The sequence below is a fragment of the Mercenaria mercenaria genome, chromosome 13, assembly GCF_021730395.1.
Source record: "Mercenaria mercenaria strain notata chromosome 13, MADL_Memer_1, whole genome shotgun sequence".
NCBI classification, from domain to species: Eukaryota; Metazoa; Mollusca; class Bivalvia; order Venerida; family Veneridae; genus Mercenaria; species Mercenaria mercenaria.
Window position 1 is genome coordinate 42,107,898 of NC_069373.1, and position 25,854 is coordinate 42,133,751.

At 34.8% G+C, this 25,854-nt stretch overlaps 1 protein-coding gene across 1 annotated transcript; it reads left to right on the forward strand.

Moving 5' to 3' along the window:
- The first annotated feature begins 15,594 nt into the window (after positions 1-15,594).
- On the forward strand, positions 15,595-18,570 carry LOC123529919 (carbohydrate sulfotransferase 1-like). Its single transcript, XM_053520707.1, has 2 exons — positions 15,595-15,715; positions 17,737-18,570. The coding sequence occupies exons 1-2, from the start codon at positions 15,679-15,681 to the stop codon at positions 18,435-18,437; spliced, it is 738 nt and encodes a 245-aa protein (XP_053376682.1). The 5' UTR covers positions 15,595-15,678; the 3' UTR covers positions 18,438-18,570.
- The last annotated feature ends 7,284 nt before the right edge of the window (positions 18,571-25,854 follow it).

Genomic DNA, 25,854 nt, shown 5'->3' on the forward strand with positions numbered 1-25,854 from the left:
TACAGAAGCAGCTGAACCAGGTTTATAGACATGCATATCCATATTTACAGAAGCAGCTGAACCATATTTACAGGGATGCATATCCATATTTACAGAAGCAGCTGAACCAGGTTTATAGTCATGCATATCCATATTTACAGAAGTAGCTGAACCATGTTCACAGTCATGCATATCCATATTTACAAAAGCAGCTGAACCAGGTTTATAGTCATGCATATCAATATTTACAGAAGCAGCTGAACCATATTTCCAGGGATGCATATCCATATTTACAGAAACAGCTGAACCATGTTGACAGGATGGATCTGTCCTTATTTACAGTTTCCAGAGCAGTTAAACTATGTCTACTGGGACAAATCTTTATGGGTTTTTTCTTTCTTTAGTTACAGAAGCAGTATGTCCAGACGGATGGTTCTTTTTCAGTGGAAGCTGTTATCATCTTAGTGACATGACGTTAGATTGGCTATCTGCTGTTGTATATTATCATTTTTCACATATATACTTAACCGTTTCACAATCTCCTTAACAAGTTAAATGCACAAAATCTTATTAAACTATAAATAATTGTTCCAAAAATGTGTCATGTTTTTATGAAGTTGTCGATGTCTTGATTCATTTAATACAAATGATTGATTCATAAAAATTATTTTTACAAGTTCTATTAGTATATTATGTAAGTTCTGAAAACTTTGTCAGAATACAACAACAACATTTTGGAGCAAATGTATCATTTTGATATTTTCTCCCAAAAAGCTATTTTGATGCTACACCAAAACTAAACTAAACACTCAGGTGTTTAAGTCAATTGGAGCACAGCAATGTCTTTGTACTTTTAATATAATTCACTTTCCAGGTCAGGTAACGTTTACATATCTGTATATGTGATTTATTTGGGAAAATGACCAATTTAGCGACACAAAGATGTAGTGGTAATATAAATTAAGTACAAGCATTGTTGTATTTGTATTTTGTAGGTGTGGGTTGTAGGTGTGGGTTCACTGTTCAACAGTCGCAGTGTGTTTTTTTTATATTCTGTTTTTTTTTTTTATTTCTATCATTATATAATAAAAAAACATATTATACCTATGAAAGGAAAAAAATAATATGACACTTTGTTGCATACTGCAATATATATATATATACTCTTTTTATTTTCAATATTCATTTTTTGTGTGTTTAGTTAGGCTTTTAAATTAAATCGCTAAAAGTCTTATTGATGGATTTGTAAATAGCCTTGTTTTTATAAGCAGTTACAGTAATATGGCTAAAAGTTATTATCCACATGTTCTATTCATAATAATTAAATTGAAAATGCCATGTGTCCGAGATATTTATTCCCCATTCAAATGAAAGGACATAGTTTTGTTTTTGTCCTTGTCTGTTTGTCAGCGGTTCTATAGACATGACTATGTATACAAAAATCATATTGAAATCTTAGTCCTCGATTGTATATACTCATAGATGCTTTCCTTTAATAACTCATGAACATTAGACTAAGTGTTCAGTTGTTAAATGAATTGGTATTTCCTGCAAAAAGACACCGAGCATTGACAAAGGTTGCAGTTTTTGTCGTGCCCGTAAGGGAGTGAAGACATAGTTGTCCAAATGGTTGTTCTGTGTGTGTGCATACGTCAGTGCGTCCGTCCGGATTTCTTTGTCCAGACCATAACTTGGTCATTGATTGTGGGGGACAATTGTTCACCACTATGAGACGGCGTGTCGCGCGCAATAACCGTCAATATCTTAAAGGTCAAGGTCACACTGGGAGTTTAAAGGTCAAATATGGCTATAACTGACCTTTTCCGGACAATAACTTTGTCATTCATCGTGGGATTATAAAATAACCTGGCGCAATTGTTCACCACCATGAGACGGTGTGTCGCGCGCAACACCCGTTTCAATATCTTAAAGGTTAAGGTCACACTTGGAGTTTAAAGGTCAAATATGGCTATAATTGACCTCGTCCGGACAATAACTTCGTCACTGAATGTGGGGTTTTAAAATAACCTGGCACAATTTTTTATTCGGCACAAATGTTTGTCTCAGTGAGACAGAGTTTTGTGTGCAACTCCCAGTCCTTTTGACCGCTGGTGGGCTTGACATGTTGCCCTTGGGTATCTAGTTTGTATTAATTCATGGGCAATACCTGTTGAGTTAAAGCATAGATTCTGTTTACATAAGATGAACACATTCTTCACTTAATACTAACAGCTATATATGTTATGAGCGTTAACATCTATAGTATGACACTGGTATCAACAAAACGGTCATTGATGATTTTAATAACAATGAGAGAGATATCAGTAAAATAATCATTTCTAACAAAGGCTGGGCCAACAATGATTACTACATGTATATTAAACTCAATTTGACTTTTGCACACACATATAGAATGACAGACAAATGGACACTGACAGTGTTAAAACTATATCCATAAGATCTTGTCAGTGGATATATATATATATCTCTCTCTCTCTCTCTCTCTCTCTCTCTCTCTCTCTCTCTCTCTCCAAAACATAGTATTTTCAATTTGACTGTTATCTTTAGAACATGTGGAAAACTAACTTTTAGCCATAATACATAGTCATCTTTTTCATATTTAAGAAATAATAAATATGTGCCTATACTTTATCAGTTAATAAAATATGGGCAGGAGTTCGGATGCGTAATAATTAAATCACGAGTGCTACGCACTCGTGATTTAATATTCGCATCCGAGCGACTGCCCATACTTTATTAACTGATAAAATTATTGGAGCATATTTATTATTTCGATTCTAACCACGCAAATTCTTCGCACTTTACAGCACTACATTTTAGCTCGACTGGCCATATGCTATTATAAAAACCTCCCCACGTATGGAAAGCGTTGCATAAAACGGAATTTACCTATATTCAGTAAATGTTAACTAAAGTATTAAGTAGTTACTGCTGCGAAAATGTTATTTTCAATAACATCTAAGGTCTGATATAGAAATCAGAAGTAAATACTTCATTCAAAGTTTATATATGCAGTTTCTAAAAATAGCACACGTCTCCTACATGATGTAGAGATAGTACCTAAGTTTTTCAAATCATAGGTTTGAAGTTAAAAAGCTTTGAAATGAAGACAAATGTCCATATATTTCTCAAAAACAGAAATATAGACAATATTTTAACCAGAAGTGCGGAGTTATGAGCATTTAATATTTTCATGATAACGAAAATTTTGTGATCAAGGACATGTAACTCTTCTTGAACATGGAGAGCATAAACATCAAAGGGACATAATATAGTCAATATTTTCTAATTGGGTGCATTTGATTTAACATTCAACTTTGATCTGGATTGCTAAATACTGATCCATGATACTGTGTGCTAAAAATTTAGAACATCTGGAACAGTCTATTAACAGAAAAACTATGCTTTAGCAGAATCTAAATAGTTAAGCTCTAACTGGGACTCGAACCCAGGACCTCTCACACCTAAGGCAGACACTCTACCACTTCCCTATAACAGCAGTAGCTAATAGCTATGCAGTTTAATTGCTGGATTACATTGCGTGAACTGGAACAATAATCGGTGAACTCCGGATTATCGGCGTATTCGCTTTGTTTCCTAACGGCATTTTTTGTGTAAAGAAAAAATATAATCTAATGCTGCCAACGTCATAATTGGTCAAATCTGCCCAAATTTCTCTGACGTGTTGTTCAGAGTATGAACTTACTAACTGGCAGTACCAGTGAAATATTACTTACACTGAATATTTTATATTTGCCCTTTTTGCAGCTGCCGAACGGCAAAGACGATAAGATTTGTCCAAATATAAGTAATTATTTTACCAGTTTTGAGAGAATTTCAATTAATGGGAAATTACAGTTACAAACTAAATACCTTTCTGCAACACATGGAGTCATTAGCATTCACTGTCAATCAGTATTATGACTAAGATCGACTGTCATCCATTCATTTCAAAGTTTCATAGACAGAGTCCGTTGTTTACATTTTTATCGTAACCGGTGCACTTGTAAAAATCACTTTAGTTTGAAAAATCAAAGTATGCGAAGAGCTATGGTACGGTCTCTACTATTTACACTTTGCAATTAGAACTGAAAACTGCAGGTCAACTTAATTTATTAACGCCTTTAATATGTGCGAGATTTCTGAAATTTTAGTTTTTCTTTTATTGTCACAATTGAATTTGATGGAGTTGTTTTCTTTGTTGGTCAACTATGCAGTCAGATATAATAAATGGGCACAATTGCTGTTGAATACTATAAGGAATTGCCTCTAATACCACACAAACATAGTTTTAATGTGGCTAGTTCACGACTGAATTTACCTAAAAAATGCTAAAATTACGAGCGACCCGTGGTGACATTTCAACTTCATTATTTCACGCTTTCTGCTTTCTGATTTCACGATTTTCACTTCATGAATCCACGAATTCACGATTTCTTCTTCCTGATTTCACGATTTCCACTTCACGAATTCACAATTTCACGATTAAAGTTCACAATTTCACGATTTCTTGATTTCACGACTTCCATTTAACGAATTCACAATTTCACGATTTTCGCTTCACGATTTCCACGTTACGATTTCACGATTAAACTTCACGATTTCACGAATTCGTGAAGTGGAAATAGTGAAATCGCAAAATCAAGAAAGCGTGAAATCGTGAATTTGTGAAGTGGGATCGTGAAATCAGGAAGCAGAAATCGTGTATTCGTGAATTCATAAAGTGAATATCGTGAAATCATGAAGCAGAACGCGTGAAATAATATTGTTGAAATGTCACCACGGGTCTTTCGTATAAAATGTAACTTGTACTGTAAACTCCGGTTTAAGTTCACTCTAGAACCAACTAAATACAAATGTACATTAAAACTTTGTAATTAACGTATAGAGCGAACAAACAGTATTTATTTTTGTACAAATTGTCAGTTATGAACTTTTGACCTTGCATTTAACTTCAATTTTCTTTGTATTCCATCTTTACTGAACAAGTGATGCAGAAAACGCTAAACGGTCAAATTTTATAAAATCAAAATAAGATGTTTAAAATTGATAATATTTTGGTCAATAGTTAAAAAAAATCCAGCAAATTCGAGTGGCATTTTTCAAAACTTAGTATTGTTTTACTCGCCATTATGTACAAATATTGAATGGCTTGTCGGTTGAAGGCAAATAGTTTTGACAATTAACCGGCGAGCCATTCAGTAAGTATTTTATTACTTGTCTTCAGAAATCAGTTGTCATACTCTAATTTTACTGATATTTTAACTTTAGCTTAAAAATTAAGTGTTGAATTATTTACCGCTCAATAGCACAAACTATTGACTGGCGACTTATTTTAATAAGGAAACATAAAATAATTTAAGATACAAGCCTCACATGTAGGGGGTCAGTTTATGTTTCAGTAACTGTGTACAAAAAAAAATAAGTCGTGTAATCGCATGAAAAGAGTGTCAATGATATAATGAAATACTGAATTATAATAATAACATTAAAATCACAATCATTAATGCATGTAATTATTTCACACAGTGATATTCGCCGTACAAAATAATGAGAACTGACGCAGTGGTCCGGTGGTAAATTTATCTGACTACGAAAACAGAGGGTGTTGCTACCCCAACTTAAGAATAACTAACATTCGGTAATTTCAAGTTATTAAGTCGAAATTTCGAGTTAGTCGAAACTACAACAGTCTACGTTGATGTATAGGTCCTGGCTAATGTTAGATACCTGGTGTATCCATCGGGTAGTCCTACAGGGTCATATGATTAAGATGACCGGGCAGCGTTTGCTCATAAATGTATCACTATTTAAACCATGTTTAAGTCTGGAAGGTTTTCCACCTAGTTTGAGCCCATATGGCAATGAAATATAGACATACCCTATATGAGTAGCTCTAGAGGGTATGGGGTAGGTCATACATTGATGTATGATAGTATATGTTCAAGTCGCTACATATTGGGTACAATATATGGATGTGTTTTTAGCCTTTGACGGACGGACAGACGTTCAAATTTGCGGATAAAGGGGCAAGATACGGTGTCGAAATTTCGTGTAATTAACTCGAAATTTCGAGTTACTTAGTAGAAATTTTGAGTTAGTATCTCAAATTTTCGAGTTCATTATTTCGAAATTTCAAGTTAGTTACTCAAAATTTCCAGTTAGTATCTCGAAATTTCGAGTTAATAAATTAAACACACCTGTCACTAATGCTCTTCCGTAATTGTTTGCTAGGTTGTTGTAAATAAAATCATATCAAACTGATATCAAACATCATTTTAAAATGATGTATGGCTTTGGGGATCATTATACCGAGTTTCTTTTTAACATTTGCATACGCAAATATGTCCCTATTTACGTTACAAAAAAGGGATTTGATCGAGGTACTCGGAGTTGCTGCATATAACCTTATGTATATATCAAGACTTATACGCTATTTATTAAAACCGTGTTTTCACCTTAAGCGAAGTTAGCATACCAGCTTAGAAGAAAAGCAACTTTACGCCTGTGATTATTTCTAGTGTTATTTGAGCCGCGCCATGGGAAAACAAACAGTCTGGTCAGGATCCATGCTGTTCGCTAACGGTTTCTCTAATTACAATAGACTTTGAAAGCGAACAGCATGGATCCTGACCAGACTGCGCGGGTGCGCAGGGTGGTCTGGATTCATGCTGGTCGCAAGGCCACTATGTTGGTTTTCTCGTGACGTGGCTCATTTCTCAATGTCAGATATACATTTTATACCGAACTCCAAGAAACTGAAAATATTTAAAATACTCCGCAAGTAATTAAAGATATGTAAAATTGCAAATACTTTAGCTTTTAACCAATAAGTTTTGAAATAGTGAAAATGTTCATCGAAATACGGACGATGATGAAAGTACAAATTCTAAAATAGAAATTTTAATTCTCATAGACTAAAATTAACATGTCATGGAGGTTTACCGTTGGACCATTTAATTAAAAATACTCTAAAATTCTAGAATTTTCGACTAGCCTTTTACTGAGGAGCGCGTATGTCTTAAGCCTAGATCTTTACAAACCCTTATTTCCTGATTTAGTGCATCAAGTAATTAGTCGTTCTATATAGTATCTTCTAAAGTAGTTTTCTTAAAAAAAGTATCCAAAATATCATATTCAACAGTTCTCAATGTGTAAACACTAGCTTACAAGTACTAGGAAGAAGTGCGGTACTCGCATGTGCAAATATTTCTTCTTTAATCAAATAATCATGATCCCGTTTGTCTCAATATATAGGTAAGTCTAAAGCTATCCGTTCTCCACCTAGAAGTCATTTGGGAAAGTTGTCAGTTACTGGAGGAAAACAAGACTCTTACAATAACTCCAGAAAAATAGCTGGTTAGGAAATGACCGCCGCACATGACTGAAATACATTTGAAAACAAAAATTATGTTTATATGTTTAAAAGAGAGTTTTTTCCGAAACTTATTCAAATAAAAAAGTAGAAGTATAGAATACCTGTCTGAGAAATGAATATAAATGCCAGTAGAATACAGCTTGTACAAAGTATGACTGCCCCCTTACAGAGAGCAACTTTATCCATGTTTACACGTCAGTTATAAAACAGACTCCTTTCAAAATTCTTAAACGATTACTGTGCACATCATCGACCATGTCATGGTCAGAAAGCATGCAAACCATTCGACCGTTCTCAACTATGCTGCGTGACCGTGACAAAAGTATGGTGGCTGTTCAGTGCCATATCCGTTATCTCAATAGATCAAACGAACGAGAGATATTATAGGGATAACGGAGAACAAAAACACGCTAATAAAGTTGAAAATTGTCATGTGACAAAATAACAAAAGAAATACAAAAGAAAATTCATTGCTTTCATGCATAGATTCTACACCATTATCTAAAAGCACTTCAGTAATATAATAAAAATAACAACGATGATGATGATGATGATGATGATGTCTTAAGTTAACTTAGACATCTTTGATTAATTCCGGAGCAGTACTGACTTGTTCTCGACAACAAACTGACAACTCCGCATGAATAAGAAGTAATGAACGACTGAAGTCAGATACGTCAAACTTTCACCTCGCACGGGGACCAAATTCACGAGCTTTCGAATTGCAGTCTTAATACATATGTTACTATATATAGTAATAAAAATGAATGTGTTTTCAGCAGGTTATTGCTTTCACGCACTGATTATCGCTTATCGGCTCGGGCCGAAAACTCATAATCATAATCCGCCCGGTGAACACGTGCGCGTGAAATCAATGGCTACGTAAAACGTCATCATTGTCAATGCGCTTTCAACATGGCGACCGAGCGGACTAAATGATCCTCAAGTACCAAGATGCTTACCTTTGTTCCGCTCCTTAATGTAGAGCACGCACAATATCCATTTCTATGTCTATCACCTGACTAAAAATAAACTGCCCTATGTAGAACATTACACTTCGGATCACGGTTTTATAGAACGTATATAAGCTATTATTTCCAAATAGAACAATAGAAATCACGAAATTGCCAGTAAAGCAAATTATGGGCTTAATTGTTTTTACAATCTAGGTGCTTCTTGTCCTGATTAATGTCACCAGGGGTTCCTTGGAACAAAAGACTAAAACAATAATCACCTGAAGTAATCAAACACATACCAATATTAATGACGTCAAGCATTTCCAGGAAGAATCACCGGTTAACAAGACAATCATGCTTGTCAGGTTCAGATGTAACATAATATCAGTAGCAATAAAGTCACACTTCTCAAGTTTTAATTCAACGTGTTCATGTTTCTTTAAAGTTCTGTGTATAATGTTATCAACAATCTGATTGGTCAGTTCTCAGATATTGTTATCAACAATCTGATTGGTCAATTCTTAGATCAGTCTTCTATATTTTTGATTACTTGCATTTCATGGCTGATCATGGTCTGCACTGTTCGCTTTTGAGTCACTAAAGTTTCAGTGAACACTCCTTCGAATAATAAATGGTACTAAATTTACACAAAACATATTGGCCCGGTTATTCGAAACTTTAACCGGCTGTTAAACTAACGTCCGGTTAAATTTTGATTCAAAATACTAGACTTGGTGGTACACACTAGTATGATGTTTTGATTTTATTGTAAAGTTTCCAGTGTTCAAAATTCTCACCTTATACATTAGATTTACAAAGTCTTCTGAAATGCGGAAAAATAACCCTAAAAGTTATTCAACCGTTAGCTTAATCGCCTGTTAAAGTTTCGAACAACTGGGCCATTATTTCCAAAAAAAAAACAACTAAATTTGTACCACAAGCTTAAAAACACGCAAGTACCGTAAGTATTTCAATGCTTATGCTCGGCCAACACAAGTTTTAACCGAGAACCATTCAAAACCAGACTACCGTCTCAAACTCTCAACAAAATATGCATTGTAGTCGATTCACAAGCAGACAGTAGAAGGTAAAATTTCCCGATCAAAAGCCTATTTTAATACGTTATTTATAATTGCAAATCTATGACATTTTTTCTTGAAATAGTTTTAGGGCAGACACTCCTATTGCTTTTTCCATAGACATCAATTATAAGAAATGACTCTGTCACATGTCCTAAAATTGAGAAATGACTATCAAAATGTGATTCTTTCAGTAAGACAGCAATTCAGACACATAAAAGTAGCAATTTTATATAGGCTTATCCAATCCATTTTCTTACAATTTTTAGTCTTCATACAAACCTACACCCTTTGTTATTGGCATTTAGAGGTAAAATGCCCACTAAATACAGAATAGTAAAGTCAATCATTCAGCCAGACACTATTAAAATATTCCAAATTTCACAGAAACATAATATTGCTCGATTTTGACACCAACTTTATGATTGTTAGCATAACCCTTTTATCCAATCAGCTTACGTCTCATTGAATCTTACGGGTTTCCCTACACTTTTTTTTTCAACCAATCCAAAGCAGTCTTTCAATAACAATATCTGACCTGAAGGTATAATCCATGTAATAGTGTACCTCCTTTTGAAAAGTAATCAATTCCTACAATAAACCTACTTCGACTTAAATTTTTCAGGAGGCATAGGTTCCATCCCCACTGAAACCAAATTTTCCCCCTTACGTTTCTTTTTTTCTAGAAAGTTTTTACTTTTTATTATTGATTTATTGTACAACAGTAAAAAAAAATATTCATTTGATATTAAGTGGGTTTTTTTGCTGCTCAAAGTACATTTACTTCTGAAACAGAAGGGGGAGAGTTAGATATCTTTAAAATACTGAGTTATATGCGGTAAAATTTCTCTATTTTGCCTTAACTCTTTAGATTACAGAATTCATTGTGAGTTCATTGTCATACATGGTTTAATGTGGATTGACTAGCATACTGGATTCAATACGACTTGATTGTCAGCATGGTTCAATTTGGCTTGACTGACACACTAGATTCAATAATAGTTGATTGTCAGCATGGTTCAATTTGGCTTGACTGACACACTAGATTCAATAAGAGTTGATTGTCATACATGGTTCAGTCTAGCTAGACTGACAATAATGTATTCAATAAGAGTTGATTGTAATATATGTTTCAGTTGTTCAATACGAGTTGATTAACATACAAGGTTCTATGTGGATTGCCTGACATAATGAATTAAATACGAGTTCATTGGCATACATGGTTTAATCTGGCTTTACTGACATACTGCATTCAATATGAGTTGATTGTCATACATGGTTCAGTCTAGCTAGACTGACAATAATGTATTCAATAAGAGTTGATTGTAATATATGTTTCAGTTGTTCAATACGAGTTGATTAACATACAAGGTTCAATGTGGATTGCCTGACATAATGAATTAAATACGAGTTCATTGGCATACATGGTTTAATCTGGCTTTACTGACATACTGGATTAAATAAGAGTTGATTGTCATACATGGTTCAATATTGCTTGACTGACTTACTGCATTCAATATGAGTTGATTGTCATATATGGTTAAATGTGGATTGACTGACATACTGTATTCAATATGAGTTTATTGACATACATGGTTCAATGTGGATTGACTGACATACTGGATTCAATGAGTTTATATTTTATGATACATGGTTCGGTGCGGATTGACTGACATAGTTGATTCAGTACGAGTTTATTGCCATGCATGGTTCAATATGGCTTGACTGACACACTGAATTCAATAAGAGTAGATTTTCATTCACGGTTCAGTCTTGCTCGTCAGTAATAACATACTGAATTCAATATTAGCTGATTGTCACACATGGTTCAATGTGGATTGACAGATATAATGAATTCAATACGAGTTACTTGCCATACATGGTTCAATATTGCTTGACTGACATACTGAATTCAATACGAGTTGATTCTCAACATGGATCAATCTCGCTTGACTGCACACATACTGATTTCAATATGAGTTAATTGCCACACATGGTTCAATCTGGCTTGACTGACATACTGAATTCAATACAAGGAGATTGTCATACATGGTTCAATGTGCATTGACAGACATACTGGAGTCAATAAGAGTTGATTGCCATACATGGTTCAATCTTGCTTGACTGACATACTAGATTCAATAAGAGTTGATCGTCATACATGGTTAAATGTGGATTGCCTGACATACACGATTCAATATGAGTTTATTGTCATACATGGCTCAATGTGAATTGACTGACATACTCGATTCAATATGAGTTTATTGTCATACATGGTTTAATCTGGCTTGACTGACATAATGAATTCAATGCGTGTTAATTGTCACACATGGTTCATTGTGGGTTGACTGACACACTGAATTCTATAAGAGTTGAATGCCATACATAGTTGAATGTGGATTGACTGACATAATGAATTCAATGAAAGTTAATTGTTATACATTGTTCAATATGGCTTGACTGACATACTGAATTCAGTAAGAGTTAATTGTCATACATTGTTCAGCGTGGATTGACTGACATATTGGATTGAATAGGAGTTGATATTCATACATGGTTTAATGTGGATTGACAGACATAATGAATTAAATACAAGTTAATTGTCATACATGGTTCAATATGGTTTGACTGACATACTGGATTCAATAAGAGTTTATTGTCATAGATGGTTAAATGTGGATTGACTGACATATTGAATTCGATATGAGTTTATTGACATACATGTTCCAGTCTGGCTTGACTGACATAATGAATTCAATACGAGTTGAATGTCACACATGGTTCAATGTAGATTGACTGACATATTGGATTCAATACGAGTTAATTGTCAAACATTGTTCAATCTGGCTTGACTGACTGACGTACTGAATTCAATAAGAATTGATTGCCATATACATGGTTTGATCTGGCTCGACTAACTTGCTCGGGGCTCACACTGGTCTCCAAAAAATAATGGTCAACATTTGAACCTTGACTGACATGTGTTCAAGCAAAGTAAATATTTGTCTCTTTCCTTTTTTATTTATCTACAGTAACATCATTTTTATTCAAAACAAATAGCAATCATTTTTATTATTTAATGCTTTTATTATTGAGAATATGGAATAAAGAACTGAATTATTTTTTTTCTAAATTAAAAAGAATACATAGTAACTTTCAACAAAGATGTTTAGTCCATTGACAAAATGACAGAAGATTTTTTTAGTCCACTGACATATTGAATTCTTTCAAATTTTCCTGTTTTCGTCTTTCAAGGTTAACATCTTCAGCTGCTAATCTGTAATGAAAATGGTTAGAACCCATTTCAAAAGTTATTTCTTGATGTATTTATGATAAACATACATGTACATGATTTTAGGATTTCACATAACATTATGTTTCACTTGTATAATTTGCAATTTTAGCACAAATCTAATATTAAAATAAAAGTATGAAACAATGTTTTAAACAGTCTGTATGAATATATACATGTACTGCATATGATTCTGTTGAGTCAGATAGTTATTTTGACCACCTTCAGAAACAACTGATGGGCCTGACATGATCAAATACAAGTTACCTATCAAAACTAATTAGCAAGGTTTAAACATTTCTAGGACTCACACATAGATTCTTTTTCACAGATATATAAAAATTTGTTGTTACAATCGTCATCGTACCAACTAAAATAGTATTGCATTTTGATTTTAAAATTGCAAACCCCAAACTGTTTTGAATTTTGTGTTCCGATTTGCAAAATGGATTTCATTTGCCGCTCAAGAACGGCGAAAAATGATTCGTGTTTTGCTTCCCGAGAACGATATTACAGTTTTGGGCTTTCAGGCTTTAAAACTTAGCATTTCAATGTTACTTGCGTTTTTTTTTTAAATTTGATTTGCAAACTGCATTAAAGCTTTTGCGTTTTGCAGGTCGCAGCTTAACCCGAGCGTAAAATAGCAAACCATTCTCTTTTATTTTAGGCAAATCCGTCATGAAAGTATTACCATTACACATACGTAACAGCTCAGTTTCTACGACCTCTGAGAGAATAAGAATGAGCTTTTCAAACTCTACTATCACAGGTAAAATATCACCGACATTTAACTCTTCTGTCAAAGGTAAAATATCACCGAGAATTTCATTTTGGGTGTATTTTGACAATTTTGTTTTGTTTGTTTGTTTTGGGTTTAACGCCATTTTTCAACAGTATTTCAGTCATGTAACGGCGGGCAGTTAACCTAAAAAGTGTTCCTGGATTCTGTACCAGTACAAACCTGTTCTCCGCAAGTAACTGCCAACTTCCCCACATGAATCAGAGGTGGAGGACTAATGATATCAGACACAATGTCGTTTATCAAATAGTCACGGAGGACAATTTTGTAGGTAAATCAGAGGAGACTGTATTTTTGTAACGAAGAGCTATATAGCAGTATGAAAAGTACCGGTATTACCAGGTCAAATCAGTATGAGTCGTAAAACCAGACCACAGCATTGTGTGTAGTAATCGTTGAATGTCAGGCCACATCATTATGAGAAGTAATGCCAGGTCACATCATTTATGAGTAGTAATGCCAGGTCACATCATTATGAATAGTAATGCCAGGTCACATCATTACGAGTAGTAATGCCAGGCCACCCCATTATGAGTAGTAATGTCAGGTCACATCATTATGAGAAGTAATGCCAGGTCACATCATTTATGAGTAGTAATGCCAGGTCACATCATTACGAGTAGTAATGCCAGGCCACCCCATTATGAGTAGTAATGTCAGGTCACATCATTATGGGAAGTAATGCCAGGTCACATCATTATGGGAAGTAATGCCAGGCCACATCATTATGGGAAGTAATGCCAGGCCACATTATTATGAGAAGTAATGCCAGGTCACATCATTATGAGTAGTAATGTAAGGCCACATCGTTAAAAGTAAAATAATCGTAACGGACAACAATGAAAATAACAATATGATAACAACAATATTTTTGACGATGATATTTGCTCATCTTACAACTCTATCATTAATATGTAACACAGATGGTGAAAAAAAATGCATGAAAGGTTGTGCAAGCTATGCCAGTACATCATGGATATTTTGGTAGTTCTATTGTACCCCGTGTCATAGCATATGTTTGTTCTCTGTTTATTGCAACAGATCGGACGGATGTTTTGCTTGTTGCCTACATGCGAACAGGGTCCACATTTCTTGGAAAGGTTTTAGGCTGGAGAGACGACGTGTTCTTCTGGTTCGAACCTCTGAGGAAAGATAGGAACTGGGAATACTTGCGTGGAAACGACCTATGTGTCAGTATTTAAAACCTGTCTGTAAAATAATGTAAGTTTGTTTGACACTGCTTAAATCTGTGTCTATACTACATGTTTTCATGTATTCTTTAAGGAAATCTCAAATACCTGACATCATTTACTCTCATATCAAAAAGAGAGACTATTTAATTTTTTTTTTTAAGTTATGATCGTCTGAGTACATAAGGAGGATAGCAAAGAACTTTATAAGATATGCGTATGTACACATGCAGATTATAAATCATATGTACTAAATTTATTCTGCAATATCAAATATTCCCTTTAGCCTGCTGGTGGCAAGTGATTTTGCTATAGCGTGCATGTTGATCATGGTCTGCACTGTTCGTTTTTCAGTCAGTAAATTTTTAGTGAACACCCCTTCGAATAATAAATGGGACTGCCCAAATTGAATAATGGACCAGTCCATTAAGATAGCAGGGTAAAGGTCAATTAATTATGGATATTTTATACCTTTAACTAAAGAGGACGATGTAGAATAGATTTCTACTCGCTACAGAATATAAGAATCTTTCACTAGTTGAAGGTGCGGATGGAGGGTAACTGTTAAGGCGATAACGAGGCTCTGTCGAGTAACCCAACGAAACAGTTATCCGAGGGCCAAATATTTCCATCAACTAATGATAGATTCTTTTTCTTGCATGCCATATTCTTTAATGAATAGATGTAATAGAATTAAAAAAGATATGTGTTTTTCGTTTAAGGACTATTTTATTATAGAAGCATATCAATTTATGCATTTATTCATAAATGTCAGCACGTAAGTCATCTTACACAAAGGGATGTGTTTTTCCATCACATGCACAAAAAAGAAACACGTAAAAATCCTGCCTGGCATGCAATAAACTATTTCTGATATTCAATTTCATGTCAATCTACAGGAGCGGAAGTGCAAGCAAACGCCAAAAGATAGCTCAAAGATTTCTACTCGATATTTTCGACTGCAACCTACAGCTATATGACAACATGCCAACAGATATTAACTTTCAAACAGAACTGTTAGGTATGTAAAAGTATTCTAGCTTTATCTCAAAGCAAGACAATGCTTTTTTTAACCTTTACCTGGCTTTTCTAAAACAGATAAATATTACAATCTTGTTAACAAATGGAAAGGAAATATAATGTAAATATAAGAAATGAAACATTTAACATTCAGCCTGCTTGCGGTATGTGGTTTTTTTCCCTTTGCGGGCTGATCATGGTCTGCACATTTAACATTTAAATCAGCTTCCCGGGAATTCTGTTCTCCAGACGGAACAACCGTGATGCCATGACATTGTAAGGAACGTTTTCCCTGACTATACGCGGGAGTCGTAAGAACAGCGACCCGTTAACACTATAAGGATCTTACATGCCTGCCTGTGTAAGACGGGGATTTCCTAACCCGAGGGACAGTGTGGAATGGAAAACCGACCATTAGCGAGGTTTTTTAGCCATGCTGTCCCGAGGGTAGGGAAAACAGCTGTCTTACACAGGCAGACATGTTAGATCATTTTTCTTGCCTATCATGTTCAAAATAGATCGTGGAGACAAATAGGATTTTGGTATTTCCTGAAATTATGTATAACGTTTATGACGTCACAATGGTACCAGTACTATGTGACGTCACCTTAGTGCACGCTATTTTAGACAAGGTTTTTCCCTAGGGAAAGACAGGAATATCTATCCTCGGCGCGTGCTCGGATAAATGTATACTTTCCCCGCTATGTAAGCAAGAAAAATCAGCAAGAAAAATCAACTTTTGCGCATTGCCTTTTGCTGTTCATACGAAATGAACGTCATAATTTTCAGTGGAAAAGAATAGGGCGAACGTAAAAATATATTAACATAAACTATATGTATAGATCTAGTGACAGTTTATGTTTTCAGATACGAAGTACGGGTCTAATATATTTTATCCGCCAATAAAACATGTAAACTCGAAAAAACGTATATTAGTGATTCATATAATGAACCCAAATCAGGCATAAATCACCAAATCCTATTATTGGCAGCAATTCAACAATAATTATAGCAGTGATAGCATAAAAAAGGTGTCAAACACTATCTGTGCTTATATATTGCATTTTCATTTTATCAGATGTACAAAATATTCTGACACAAAGGCAGAGACACTTGCCGTTACCTGGCTAAGGCCATATGTGGTTTTAGAATGTCGACTTTATGAATATAAAATAAAGTGTTTAACATCATCAGAAATATTATCTATATAATAATGATGCTGCTGATGATGATAATGATGATGATGATGATGATAATAATAATTATAATAATGATGATAACCTTTTAATAACAATAATGTAAGGGGAGCGGTGGTCTAGTGGATAAGGTGTCGGCCGCTCAATCCAGAGGTCGTGGGTTCGAGCCCCACTGGGGTCACGACCATGACTTCACATATGACACCAGTACTGGTTTTTCCAGGAAGCGGACTCGAGAGTGGTTCCAATAAGCTCGAAGCTTTCATCACAATCGAGCTTAAACAAATTAGTATAAACTAAACTAATAATAATAGTGGCAGTAATAATAATAATAATAATAATAACAACAATAATACGCGGTTGTTTTGGGTGAAGAATGGAAGGGGCGGTTTCAGGAGAATCTTATCTGGATACTTGCATGTTTCACAAAATATATGATTTATGACAGCATTTATAACTTAGTCCTATCAGCAGTCTCAGTGCTTTGATTTGCAGAATAGATGCTTCTTATTTATCGGCCGTCATATTTTGGCAATGAAAGCAATCAATTATGAAAATCACTGTGCATTCGTCCATATACAATTTCAATTCTAAACTTTTTTATTGTGTTCTTTTTTACATGTACTCAGGTTTTTATATCCTCATACATTTCATCATAAAGTAAACGTTCCTATACATACTTCGAAGCTCGAAAAATATGATTCTCTTTTGAGAACGTAGAAAAAAAAAACTGTATAGGGAATTGATAAATGAGATAGTGTTGTTACCTCGTCTTGACAGAAATTAATTTTGTAAAAGCACAAAAATTCCTACATCTTATTTTCAGCTCCGAGTTGGACTGAGTACGCAGAATGTAAGAAAAGTATGAAAAAATCCCCGAGCTGTAACATTTTACTGGTCAATTCGTGTAAAAAGGCAAGGCACCGTATTGCAAAGGTACTTCGCATAGATCTAGAAGGTACTTCGTCCCTCCTCGAAAGAAATCCGCGACTGAAAATAGTTCAGTTGTTACGAGATCCTAGGGCTATTATGAACAGTCATTTGCAAACAGGATGGTATGGAATGAATTTAAAATCTCACCAACAGATCGAAGCCGATTCTATAGTGCTTTGCTCAAGGTTAAGAAACGATATTCTAGCAGGAAAATCACTGATGAAATTATACCCTGACCGAGTGAGACTGCTTCAATATGAAGACTTTAAAAACCTAGACGAGAAAGGGCAAAAACTTTACAAGTTTCTTAACATGGAATTGATAAGTCAAGAAAATAATATTTTACAAAGTTTGAAGAAGGACAATTTACAGCATTCAGAGACCCCCAGTACAAACGAGAAGTACGATAGACGAGATGGTTTTCATCCGTTTCTTTTTAGAGAACAAATGGATTGGAATGTTACTGAAATTGTACATAAACATTGTACGGATGTTTTGAGAGAACTAGGATTAAGGCAGTTCAAAACAGAGGCAGAATACCGGGACCTGACCCAAAATGTTGTGATAAATAAGTTACCATTTGAGTTAACGTAGGTGCAATTGAATTTGCTATACGTTTGTGTGACAAGATTATCTTTACATATGCATACGATTAAATTTTGTAAGTATTTCTATTATTCATATTTTTTTTTTTTATTTAAAGTCGCACTGACACAGTTATAGGTCATATGGCGACTTTTCAGCTTTGGCGGTGGAGGAAGACCCTAGGTGCCCCTCCGTGCATTATTTATTTTATCACGGGTTGGTACCTGGGTAAACCACAAGGTGGCTTTTGTAAGGGCTACCCCACAAGACGGCGGAAGAGAAGCGTGTTCCTCGGAGATTTTTCGAATGGCGACAGTGTGCTTCTGTGGTTACGACACGTTGGAAAAATAAAGAAATGCTTTAATTTTTATCTACTGCCCATGTTCATGAAAAGGAAAACTTAACAAACTTACATCTAGAAAAAATAATGTGGTTATTCATTGGGAAAGTTTTTTTTTAATGAAAAGCCACACTTGTAATTTAAGTGAAAATATCATACCTGTAATTGAAATACCTGTGTTTAACTGTGCCTGACTGACAGACAATTTCAGACAGAACATCTCAATTTGAAAAGCAGATTTTAGACAGCTATGAACTAGCATTTTGTACAAAAGCAGTTACAAATTGTATTTTCCACTCTCAGTTACAATATAACGTTGTTTTTTTTTTGTAAATGTTTACCTGGCTGTTTCCTGGCATATTCATTTAGTGATAATTATTCAAAATGTATATTTGATAATGATATTAACTTTCTGAATGCTTGAAAGTTTCATGAAATATATTTATTTCAAAATTCAGTATAAAGATTTTAAGATGTTGAGCATAGAAATATTTGGGAATTTTACTTGTTAATTTAAGGTAGTTCTGCACGTTTGGATCGAAATTTTTTCCACAATGTAGAATTCGATTAAACTCTGATTTTTAAAAACTTCAGAATATACCTAGAAATTTAAGCAAATAAAAGAGACAGGGTCGTGTGCTTGATTTTTTGCAAGACTGATTTGAAAAAATTGGACCTCACGCAATATTTTATAATGGGAGTGTATGGGAAAATCATAACTTTCATAACATTTTCGCGAATAGAAATTTTTCTACAATGTAGATTTTGATGAAACTTCTCACAGTTGTAAATACACGTTTGACCTATAATTCGGTGAAATAAAATGCATAGGTTCTTGTGCCTATTTTTTGATACATGCCATTGTAATAAATTTACTCACGAGTTTCGATTAATTCAGAAAATGATTTTCGTTTCCGTATGCCGAATCCAGGCTTTATTCTACGTTTTCCGGATAAATGACGTTACGCCATCACTTCCGGTTTATCAAACGTGCAGAACTTAAGTAAGTTAGAGTTTTAAATGCGAAATATTAATATTATTAACAAATTTGATCTCAGAATCCAAAATATATCTTATACTTTGAATAAGATTGAAGCTTACAATATATATGTGTACCTGTTTTATTGTACAGAATGTTTTCCTAAAATTTTGTTTAATTTTCCAACTTTCGGTGATGCTTACCTATCATTTACAGTACAATTCTATTGATTCATCTTGACAAAAACTCTCTGTATGGTATGAAAATATTTACTTGTCACATATGTCAAATGAAAAGAAGACTATATAAAGTTTTATTGAAGAATTCACTCTACAACAATACACTAGTCATTTTTACATGTAATTTTATTTTCATACCTATTTTTACATGTACATTTATTAAGGCTTATGATATCTGCGGTTTTCACTTGTGTCGAACCGTAAATGAGCTGCGCCATGAGAAAATCAATATAGTGCGTTTGCGACCAGCATGGATCCAGACCAGCCTGCGCATCCGTGCAGTCTGGTCAGGATCCATGCTGTTCGCTGACGGTTTCTCTAATTGCAACATTCTTTGAAAGCAAACAGCATGAATCCTGACCAGTCTGGGCGGATGCGCAGGCTGGACTTGATCCATGCTGGTCGCAGACGTATAATGTTGGTTTCCTTATGGTGCGGCTCAAAAGGATTTGTTCTGTCACAGCTGGAACAATTCAAACAGTGCAATCAGCGCTATTTGCATTTTATACAGACCGTTTATATTAACTTCTTTATATGGAATTTCTACTTCTTGTCAGGATTGAAACCTTCATCTTGCCCTAATCGCTGAACCGATTTGGCAGATAATCTTCTCTAATTGTAGTTCACATTCTTAATACACTCATATATATTGTTATTATACCTCACATAAATGTCCAATGCAAATTTCCCATAAGTTTAACTTGAATAATATAATCATATTCCCCATCGTTATTTATGATTTCTGCGAATGTGATATGAACCATAATTTCATACCACATGCGCAGCATCGCTATTTTGTTTTTCTGCGCATATGATATTATTGTTTCATATCTCCCGTTGAGAGATTGATACTTTCGCATTGATTAAAAGGCTGAGAAGATACATTTTTAGACGAGGCGCTTATATATACTTTAGGATTAAGTTTCCTTTTCTGGCGTTCATGCATGTGTGAAACCGGTCGAGTTTTCTTCTTTTTAATGCCAAAAATTTGGAAAACAACTTTTTATAAAACATTGAATCGAAAAAATCACCAGATTTGGAAATGATCTAATTAAGAAAGCGAGTGCTCACACTTACATGTTTCGTTTAGAAATAAGAAAGTTGCCATAATTTCTGAGTGCTAACAAGTAAAGACTCCTTAATTCTGTCTTCGTTATTTGGTTAGTACTTACTTTTTAATGTAAAATATGTTTAAATTTTTATGTTGATTTTCCAGTAAACGTATTGGCCTTTATATTTTCGGTATAATAAAATAAATACAGCATTCTTGAGAAGGGTGATATGAAGAATGTTCACCCCTCGAAATATGAATATAGACCTTTGCTGCCGCCTGGGTCGATTTCATATATCTTGCGGTGAACATTTTCCATGTCACCCTCTCAGGAATGCAATATTTATAAAATGTCAGTCGTGTAACAAAAAACTTAAATCATAGCTTCCCGATATTACTAAACCTATTACCATACTATTATCGTGTGCGGATCTCTTGTTTCTCCAATGTCAGAGGGTAATCGTGACCGTACCGCTGATTAAATTAAAGTGTCCCGATATTACTATCGCTTGTAATATATTGTTAGGCACGTCAAGGAAAGTACTTTGGGTGTTTATATAACGGAATTAACGACACTTTCTAGTTGAAGATATATTCATTTTTATAACAAAACGATTCAACGGAATTGACGGACAGTATGGATGAACTACAGTACACATCCAAAGATTACTATATAGGTTTATACGTATTTACTGAAAATCCGTTAAGGGTTATAATAAAATGTTGTTGAGAGTTCTTTGGGCGTTTATATAACGGAATTAACGATACTTTCTAGTTGCAGATTAATAATATCTGTCATGTGTTTACGAATCGGATAGAAATATCCATCCCGTGGGCACCTGCGCATTGGGCGGTAATGAGGCTTGCCGAATTACCGCCCATGCGCAGGGGCCCGAGGGACGGACATTACCGTCCGATTCGTAAACACATGACTGATATTTTTTCTTGCATATCGTATACATGTTAGCATTTTATCCTGGCAGACTTTTTTCTTGCATACCGTATTTTACAAAAGGTAGAAATAGTTTCTTTTTAGCACTCTTTCTTATAGTGGAGAATGAATAGAAAGCGCGGGAAATTAACGTCCGTGAGCAGAAGTGACGTCATGATGTTTTGCGTTACGCACAATGACAAAGTTTCACTTTAGTTTTATCGGTTGTAGCGTAACGTTATGTTCTTACGGTAAACTAACGTATTTTGAATCGAGAAATATACTATAAGGAACGGAGAGAAACTACCAAGGTACCTGCTTTTTTCGTGTTTTTACATAAACAATATTTTATCAGTGCATGAACAACTAGTTGTCATTAACAGCACGAGAGACATCTGGCATGGGGGGTGCCAGATGGGTTTTGCCGGCATGGGTAAAACACCGGAAACGCCAGTCCGGTGTGCAATTTATTTTCATAGCAAAACGACTCAACGGAATTGACGGACAGTATATATGAACTGCAGTACACATTCAAAGTTAACTATATAGGGTTGTACGTATTTACTGAAAATCCATTAGAAGTTATGATAAAATGTTCTTGAGTGTAAACTACTTTGAGTAATGTTTATGTGTCTTAGATTTCTTACGGTTTTAGCGGATTTTTTGGGTCCAGTGTCTTTGTTTTTATCTTTGTTTATTTTCCGTGTTTAACGGATTGGAAGCTAGTAATGAATAGTTCGGGCCTGAATTTATAGTTTCCCGCGTAGAAATATTTGAAAGAAGGTGTGTTGCCGCTAGCCAATGATTCTGCAGTTCCTCTCCCGCTAGCCAATCGCTGGATGCCGTCCGATCAGTTACTCAGCAATTCATACGCCGTACAAGACAAAGATCCGTAAAATGCAAATATAATTGTGACGGTTTTGTATAATAGAAATAAGCTATTATCATATCCGATAGGAAGTTGTGTGTTCAATGTAAATCAGTTAGTAATATCTTGATTTTAGACGAAATGAAGTTACTTGAAATGCAAAACATGGATGTAATGCACGGAGATGTATTGTTATGATACAGCAGTATCATATTTTAGTAATAACAGTTCTGATATAGGCATAAGAATTATGAATATCATCCGTTTTCACGACCAGGAAGGAAAATAATAGTTAGAGTTTTCCTTTATGTATTGCTTCTACCGTCTGTTTGTACGCGTCATGATAGTTATGTAAGCATAAATTCAAGCCCATTGTATGTTTATTTCCACGAATGAAATAAGAATCTATTGTGATTGTCATAGACACATAAATAAAGCAGGGTGGGATATCTCATACTGCACTATTATGTCCTCACTTGTGATGAACCGTAAATGGATGTTCTGTCACAGCTGAAACCATTCAAACAGCACAATCAGCGCTATATGCACTTTATACACCATGTATACTAACTTTTATTGTGTAAAATTTCTACCATTTGCCTTTACTGAGAAATTCATCTTGCCCTTACCGATGAGTCAATTTCGCAGCAGATCCCCTCAAATTTTAGTTAACATTCTTAATACACATGTACATTTTAATGGCAATCTTAAATCATAGCTTTACGAGACTACTAAGCCTTGTAGTATCGTGTGAGATTCTCTTGTAAAATTTCAACTATTTGTCCAATTTGAGAGCGTAATAGGGAATCGATCATACAGATTTTCGTCACGAAAAAATGTGATTTTCCGGCAAGTTTGACTTCGGATCTTTAGGGAGAAAGCGCCCACATAACTTGTCCGAACCGCAACGTCTTGCAGTACATGTATTGTTTTTTTTATTCCAAAATCTACCTTTTAATTTATACAAACGCAATATTCTGGGCAAGCTGATGGACTGTAACGCTTCCCGATTGAGGCATTGCCTTATTTCATACTACTGACCTTACCACTGAACTAATTTGGCAGCAAACCCACTCAAATAGTAGTTTACATTTGAAATAAAATCTGTCAAAAGATCCTTTGGAAGCAAAGAATGCAACCAAGAAGAATAATAGCAGACTCGGTTTGGCTGAGTCTGTTCATGAGAGGTAATGAAATATGCAACACCTCTCACGCCCCCTAACACCCTCTTAAGCGGAACTCTATTATACATATGTTGAATGGACTCCATGATCCCAAAGAACAAAAAAATATAAGGTTATATTACACTAAATAGCTGTTCTTCTTTATTCTATACAAAACTGACCTATTTCCAATGACCGCAGCACACATCAGGACCGATTTTAAATGTCTGTAACTTACATTTTCTTAAAGAATATTGTCAGTGCTAAAGAAAAATCAAGAGAAAAGTGGGGATCATGTTTGATGCAAGAAAAATATTTTCAGTCAAACACACAAACTGCAAAAATGAGACCCAAAATTATAGAGGTGGTGTGTGATCTAAGTTTTCATGAAAAAATTTGTAATGAGGTTATTTCATCATGAAAATGCTACCTACATGTCAAGCATAGATCTGTCATGTGATTTTAGAAAAACTTGCAAAGAAAATAAGGAAAATATCTCTACAGAGCAAAAAAACAAAAAAAAAAAAAAAAAAAAAAAAAACACAAACTGAGGACTATTTGTAACCGCCATTTTGCGAATACCATTTTTGGCGCCATTTTTCTATTTAGTGTCTGTATGCCATAACAACACTGAATCCAAGTACGGGGAGGCGTTTTGCAGTCGCCACAAGGCACTTAAAGATTGCTGTTGCGATAGTTACTAAAAATCTGTAAAAAGAAGAATGCAGCCAAGAAGACCAACAGCAGACTCGGTTTGATTGAGTCTGTTCATAAGAGGTAATGAAATGTGCAACACCTTTCACACCCCCTTGAACCTGCTTAAGTGGAACTCTATTACACATTATATTGAATGGACTCCATGATCCCAAAGGACCAGAAAATATAACAACACTGAATCCAAGTACGGGGAGAAGTTTTACAGCCGTCACACGACACTTACAGGTTGCTGTTGTGATAGTTAAAAAAGTCTGTAAAATGATCCTTTGGAAGCAAAGAATGCAACCGAGAATAATAATAGCAGACTCGGTTTCATTGAATCTGTTCATGAGAGGTAATGAAATGTGCAGAGCAATGTTTAGTATACGTAATTTACGTGCATATTACTCTGGTAATTATTTTGGTGTATCCGGCAACACTTCAGTATATAATATATATTTGCATATTGTCCGTAAGTATCTATATTACACCGGCAAGAAGTTGGCAGTTAGCAGTTGCAGCAGTTACAGCAGTTAACTGCTAGAACTGCTGGCAGTTGTAGCAGTTACAGCAGTAAAACATTGCGAATGTATGGAATGTCAATAATTACAAAGCTGAAAAATATCAAAGCTTTTAGTCAGAATGTAACATCTATATACAGTATGAAGTAGCATAAAACTACGGATCACCGGAAGTTTGCACTGGAGTAGTACTTACATATACAATGTATAAACAATACGCAGAGTATAGGGCCTACACCTGCAGTCTAGTCCGAGTGAATTATACACGCAGCGTGTAACTGACTAGTATTGTTTGGATAATTAAAACATGGTTCTGCTGTCTATTATTTCGATTGATTCTAATACGTTTTTTATGTAAAGACGTAGATGGGAGAATGGGGAAGCAATATTTCATAAGGTGCCAAATCTTGTAGGTGGACACGTCACCGTGCAACGTGTAATTGTGTTAACAACGCTGAAAAAAAAGCGTGTGGCAAATTATAGCTATGCAATAATCACGTGACTGCGGTAAAACTCCGCATTCGGAACGCTTTTGATATATTTGACATCTACCGCCCAAAATGGAGGTCAAAGTGACGTTTATACTGGTAAACACGATCAATTTACAGATATATTCAAAGTATTGTCATATTATCTGC